General features: G+C 32.6%; 1 protein-coding gene across 12 annotated transcripts in view; it reads left to right on the top strand.

The window, feature by feature from the left end:
• Positions 1–7,500, top strand: part of LOC145296730 (receptor-type tyrosine-protein phosphatase T-like) — a 934,355-nt gene that overhangs the window by 901,189 nt on the left and 25,666 nt on the right. For all 12 annotated transcript variants that reach the window (XM_080142749.1, XM_080142743.1, XM_080142746.1 and 9 more), the window contains one exon: positions 5,840–5,971. In XM_080142749.1, the coding sequence (XP_079998875.1) occupies positions 5,840–5,971 (132 nt within the window). The remainder of the gene's footprint in view (positions 1–5,839; positions 5,972–7,500) is intronic.

Genomic DNA, 7,500 nt, shown 5'->3' with positions numbered 1-7,500 from the left:
TTCGGGTTGGCATTCACGCTCATATTTGCATTGAGATTTTAATTGCTAAATTAACTAATTACGTAGACGAATCTTTTTTTGACAGACCTAAAAATCTCAATAAGTCTATACATCTTCATCAACCCGTATTTTGCAAAGAAAAACATTGATATTAGTCATGCAGCACAGACGCATCTCAAGATCACGTAGATTATTATTATTATTATTATTATTATTATTATTATTATTAGTAGTAGTAGTAGTAGTAGTAGTAGTAGTATTGGATGTGGGATATATTCCTGCTTTATTTTATTATGCATATATAGACTATATAAAAATGTTCTTAGTTTTCTGAATATATTTGCAAGTGTTTCGTTTGATTGAAACGTCGGATATAATCGCTGCACGGCCTATTTTCTTTGCAAGAAGCGAATAGCAGCTGTTTTACAATCGGCCACTTAGTAAGCAAGGAAGGTGGCTTTTAGCAAACAATTGGCGGTCTTTTCCTGAGATAGTTGGCATTAAATCAAACAAGGCGATGCTTCGTATGCAGAGAAACATCTATGAATAGCATGAAAAGGTCACAAATCAAAGACAAGATAATAATAATAACAATAATAATAATAATAATAATAATAATAATAATAATAATAAGAAGAAGAAGAAGAAGAAGAAGAAGAAGAGATAAAAATAATACAACAGGAAAATAAAATAAATTGTACAAAACCATATTAGAGTTTGTTCCCTGTTGGTTAACTGTAAATAAGGTTTTAGTTGGATGTTATTATGGGATCGTTAAATAATATGACGCGTGGTCCTACAGTTGTCTTTTTTGGTGTTCTCTGCGTGTTTTTTTTCCGGACAGTAAGAGACGATGCAAATCGAACTGATTGCATATGGGCGGAAACGGTCCCATCAGCATGCTGCAATCCTCTTATCTAATTAAATCGTTGATATCTCACAGACTTTCGGCACATTCCATCATTCTATTCAGAGAATGTTTCAGTTCTCTAGAAGAACAATTATTTGATTTGTTATTGAATTCTTAGTATTTCCGGAACGTCAGTAATGTTTGAATTACGCATTCTTTTTTTTTTTTAACTGCATTCGCGCATTTTATAATAGGTATGTCCGGATGTAGGTCAATCGGTCGGTCTCTTAGTCCGTCACATTATGTGTATGTTTGTATATTAGAATGAACAATTAGCAAAGCGCACTAAAACATAAGGCTTAATGAAGGTGATGTTTCCGGCAAAAAAGAACTGTGATGCTCGTTAATGATGAAAATTGGGTAGAAATTGATTATTAAAGAAGATAGTTTAACAAGATCGTGGTTATATCAGACCATAAAAGAACTATGCTATAATGAAGTGGGACGCAGTCTCTCGTTATTGTTTTGCACATAGATTTGTTATCCGAATGAAACTTGCTTATGGATTATTTCTTAAATTTATGCAGACATCGTGATTAAGAAAAATGTATTGTTAAACTTGTAGAGTAGGACGGTAGATTGGAGCTCAGCCGAACACTTAAAATTAATGAGAGAGCAGAAACAGAATCGCAACAGTAATCTAGAAGAATACATCGCCACTAGCTTTTGAACATGTACCATAACGCAACTAAGAGATTGAATAGGAACAATTTTATGGCAATTTGTTAGAAACTGAAAAGATATTCTAAGCACTCCAACTCATAACCATATCAGCCTGAAAAATTGGATTTTGTTGGTCTGTCACGTTTCAAGTAGCATTTTCATTCATGGCGGCATTGTTTGATTAGTTAAGTGCCTCGACCGATTGCAAAACTATTTACTGGTTTTCTTGTGCGGCTTTACAAATTTATCCATTATTATCAAAGGGGCCGCCATTATTTTATATTGTCGTATTTGTATTTTATCGCTTTATCTTCCATTCATTTTTATGTTTTATTTCTATGCCGTATATTACTTCAAGTTGGCTAAATGCTCTCTTGCATATTATCATATGTATGTTATTTATTAATGTTCCTCTTACTCTCTTTCTATACATATCCTTACATATACTAAGGAATCAAATATATATCTCGCTATGATGATGATGATTGCAACGTCTTGTCAGACGAGTGCCACTCCCTCAGACACTTAATGTCTATGAGCCCAAAATTACTTTTTTTTTTTAGTCCTACTGGTGAATTCACAAGCTCAAGTAGGCATGATACTGAAGACGGTCATTGAGATCAATTATTTCATACTTCCAGCATTTCAAGCCTACACGCTATACATACATACATGCATACATACATACATACATACATACATACATGATGATTGCAACGTCTTGTCAGACGAGTGCCACTCCCTCAGACATTTAAAATTCATGAGCCCAAATGCCTGAGGGAGTATCTATACAAATATGATGTTACAGAGTCTTAGCTTTGTACGACAGCTAAGTCTCTATCTCGGTTTAAAATGTTGAGATCCAGCAACAAGCAAGAGCAAGATAGCCAGCAACAAATTAAACTGCAGACTAGCTTAATGCGGGTACTGGTCTTCCGCTTTATGGTTTTTTAAATCAGAGATTTGCTTCTCCTAGAAAGGTTGCCTTCACCACGGCTTACGGGAGCCCTCTCCACCCCAATACACATATACACAAACACAAATATACACGGTGCTAGTTGGCCGTTGACCCAGAAAAGAGTTCATTCGCCCTTTGGAAGGTCATACATACATACATACATACGTACATACACACATATATATGTATGTGTGTGTGTGTTTTACAAGAGTTCATATTTAATTGTACAAAAGTTTTCAAAGTAAAAACAGCCCGCGGAAAATTGTTGGGTGTTTTCCGTAATAAAGCTTATTAGACATAGTTCACAAGTGAATGGCAGAAAAAGACCAATATTTTTGATAATTCAGTGTTTACTTGCGCAAGCGTTAGTGCAATGTGTGCCTGTGTGTAAAACAATCAAAACATACACGAGAGACTTTTAAAGAATAAAAAAGATAATATTTTATTCTTTAGACAAGACACCGTTGTAGTTGCCTGTCTAGCCGCACTGATGAGCTGTGAAACAGCGAAACAGTACTGTATGTGGATGACTATATATATATATATATATATATATATATATATATATATATATATATATATAACTTCCATAATTTAGTATTTTATTATTGGTCCCAATCCATATATTATTTTGTTGATTTATTATTTTTTCTTGCTATACATATAATCATTCTTAAATAAATCTAATTTTTTTCGGCAGTATAGTTTATTTATAAACCTATCTTTATAATTTTTATTTCATTATTTACTCATATATATATATATATATATATATATATATATATATATATATATACATATATATATACATATATATATATATATATATATATATATATATATATACGTATGCATGCGTGTAGTTTCTAAAGTATTATCGTTAGTTTTATTAAAATATTTGCTTAACTTATTAAATAATTATTATTTTTAATAATTTTTTTTTTTTTGTGTTTGTATATATTTAGTTATTTTTCAATTCGTTATTTTATTAGTAACCAGCAAATCAGTCCAGCGTTGCCCGGGTGTTTGGATGAGTCTATTGGACAAAAGAAAAAAAGTAAAAAAAAAAGTGCGTTAGTAGGCAGGCAGGCTCGAACCCTTACTGCAAAGGAGGAAAAGAACCGAATAAAACCTAACATTTATGCTGTTATGACCACAGCCAAACGGGAAGCGACTTTTTTTAAAATTAAGGCTCGACAATCTAAAGGAGAGGATAACTTTCCAAAATATCGGCGACAAAAGTAGAAAAGTGCCTAGTTGAAGGGAAAGATATTCATGTTTTAGCCAATTTTTCGATATTTGTTATATGAAAGGTCGAACTTTAAAACGATAGTGTTCTTGGTAAAATCTGTTGGCTCTATTGAAAGTTTAAGGCATACATGCAAAGAGACATACACACATACATTTATATATTGGTAACTAAAAATGTTCGACCCAAACTGATGAAAAAGCTTGCCGTATCTCTGAATACCCTTTATGTAAAATTTCAAATATTTAGATCAGACATTGTCTGAGTAATTTAGAAGAGACCGCCGAAGTCATTTTTTTTTTTAACTTTAACGCCTATTATGACCCCTTTACAATTTATTGTTTTGGGCTTCAATTGAGTTATTAATTTAGATCCATGTCCAAGAAATCTATATCTAAAATTTCCAGTGTTTAGACCCACAATTATAGCAGGAGGAGTTTGGTAGAGTTCTACAAGGTCAAATCGTTGAACTTTGACATTTTAAAAGCCAAATTCCTGGCCGAAATCCGATCAGATAGATTTTCCCAAATCTCAGTACACTGTATATCAAATTTCGTGTCTGTAGACTGAAAATTAACAGAGTTATTGCGATGAAAAATGTACACAGACAGACAGACAGACAGACATACACTCAGACACGTTCACTTTTAGTTACCAATATATAAATGTATGTATGTATGTTTACACGTATGCCTAAAACCTTCGACAGAAGCCACGGGTTTTTACAACATTCGTATCGTTTTGAAGTTCGACCATTTTTACGGCAAATATCGAAAAATATTGCCACCTTCCACTGATCACTTTTCTACGGTGGGGGGTCGATTTTCGCCGATATTTTTTCAAGTCCTCCTCTCCTTTCGATTGTCTAGCCTTAGTTTAAACCTACGTCACTTCCGGTTTTGCGGTGTTCGTAACAGCAAAGACGTCAGGTTTTTCCCCATTCTTTTCCTCCTTCGCGGTACGGGTTCGAGCCTGCCTTCCTACTTTTTTTTTTGCTCAACATACACCTCCAAATACCCGGGAAACGCCGCGCTGAAATGCTAGTATATAAGAAAACAAACTTGCAGGTAACTTATGAATTTGTGTACAGGTATGTGCTTAGCTATTTGTTTCACCCATTTTTATACACCTCGATAACAGCTGCAAAGTCAAAGTGCTTATAGTTTGAGGATTTTTCGTGAGCAGCATTCCTAAGTAGTTTTTCTTTTTACACAGTGATCACCACTTATCAAGGCCCGGAAGCCACTCAGGGATAAGGGTTATTGCAAGTACATTACGTTAGTGCGGAGATTTGATGAAGTGTTTACTTAAGGGGGCGGTTCATTAGGAATTTATTAACGTTGGACTTGAAGACATCCAAGTTGTGGTCAGGTGGGAAGCAGGCAGACGGAACAGAGTTCCACAGGCGTGCAGTTTTAAGAAAGACGTTTTGTTCATGGAATCCACGTTTTGATTTAGGCACAGATAAAAAGTGGGGGAAATTTTTCACAGTGGATTCAGCTAGACGGGTGTTTTTCGTGAAAGATTGGCGAGGGGGGGACCAGAGATTGGAGTTCAGACGAGCACCTGCCACGGAAATAATGATAAAACAAGGATAGGCTCGCAACGTCTCTTCTGTGGGAGAGAGGATGCAGGGTAGAGAAAAGGGCATCCCCCACTAAGCCTCGAAGTCTATTTTGTACTCTGTCAAGGCAGGATAGGCTTATTAGCAGATATGGCAACAGTATGTATGTCTTATAAGTGCAACGAAAGAAAAATTAAAAAAAACATAAAAGTGAACGTGACTGTGTGTGTCTGTGTACATTTCCCTATGCAATAACTGGCAATTTAAAGTCTACAGACCAGAGATTTGATATACCGGGTACTTAGATTTGGGGAAATCTTTGATCGGTTTTCAAATGTAATAATATATATAATTGTGTAATTGCTGATGCAAATATACTCGTTGTAGCATAGATACATATGCAAAATACATTTCTTTCAAACTTTCTAATTGATATATACTTGAATATATTAACTTTTTATTAATATGTTTCTGTTTTCTTTATTATTACTTCAGAGTTGTGAAGTGTATTGGACACTAAATACGTGCGGGGAACATTATGGGCCCTTCATTGTGGAGACAACCGCTGAAATAAAGTCTCATCCAAGTATCACCGTTCGAGATTTCACAATCACCAACACACGTAATGTGAGTATGTTTAAAACATATAAGCTTGTGATATATCATTATTTATATTTTGTTTAATTAGAAAAAAAAAAACAGTTAAGCACGAATGTGTTTCCAAGTAAACTTTTTCATTAAATAATTTCTAGTAGGGAATTTAATATAAAAATAATAAGACGTACTGTTTTTTTTAATGAGATTTAACATTGATCAATACAAAAAAGTGAAATATTTATATTTCTCATGACGGTGTTCACATTTTGGAAGAAATAATCTCATTTGATGTTTTTTGAACAGGAAATTCTAATATAAACAATGATTATATAAAAATCAACTTACCTCTTTTTTTTAAATAGGTGCAGTTGAATAATTGCAATTAATCAAGACCTAAAAAAAACATTAAAATGTTTTTTGAATATTATTTTCATCATAACGACAAATATTGTTTATTCATTATTAATAATTATATCTGCAACTATATTGTTATTACATCTAAATATTTTACAATTATTTATGGTGAAATTACTTCGGGAGTGCATTAGGTAAACGGTGTGCAATTTTCTTGACGTAACGTTTCATGAGGAATCTCTATTTAATAGTTTTTTTTTGTTTTTTTTTACTAAAGGAATAAAAATTAGAAAATATACAAAAGAAAATAAATATGCAGAACATATTATCTAAATAAAAATACAGTTGTATTATCGAATCACTCATGGAATTATAGCAGAAAAAAATGAAATTTATGTGGTAAAGAATTGAATGAAAAAATCGTTAATTGTACATGTAACTTTTACGGCATTTGATGATGTTACAGACATAAATTTATCATGGATTTTTTGATTCATCGACGAGTTTTTTTTTTTAAATAATTAGTATTTCACGTAAACTTATTATGATTTATCACCGACTCACTCTATTTTGGTTAGAAACATTCATATATCGATCTGATAGAAAATAAATAAAATAAATTAGAATTATACTACACACGTTACAGGAGTCATCAATTATTAGAACCTATATTTAAATCCTCTTATATTTTAGTGAAAGCAGTAGCACGTGTGTTAAGTTATTGATGTATGTATTCCTGCATTTGAATCAACGCTTACTGATGAAAATGAAACATGAATTAGGAGCTTAGTCATGATACACGAGGAATTTTTACTAATGAATAAAAACAATTATACAAAATTTAGTATTCCGAACATAAAAATCTCTTCCGATGATATATAATCAATTGTTATTATTTCGTCTTCTTCATTATCGACATCTGACGTCATCGGCGCTCTCCTAAGACACTCTACTGGCCACAATATTATTTGTGATTATCTTTAAATAAACTGATGTTTTTTAGTGATATACATCAAAAACAGAGCTACTAAATTTGAAGACTTGCTTGATGAAAATATGGTAAAAAGTAAAAGGCGAAATATTCCATTCATAATAATAGTTTATATTCGGTTGCAAGAAAAAATATGTTGCAAGTGTAATAGGGTATACGTAATAAAGTCTATTTTACTTTAAAACGGGCTGGATGAAACCGGAATATTTAATTA

This window comes from Euprymna scolopes, chromosome 17 (assembly GCF_053919585.1).
Source record: "Euprymna scolopes isolate OS-2025 chromosome 17, ASM5391958v1, whole genome shotgun sequence".
Taxonomy (NCBI): Eukaryota; Metazoa; Mollusca; class Cephalopoda; order Sepiida; family Sepiolidae; genus Euprymna; species Euprymna scolopes.
Note: the sequence above shows the minus strand (reverse complement) of the source record. Positions and strands in the feature narration are given on the sequence as shown.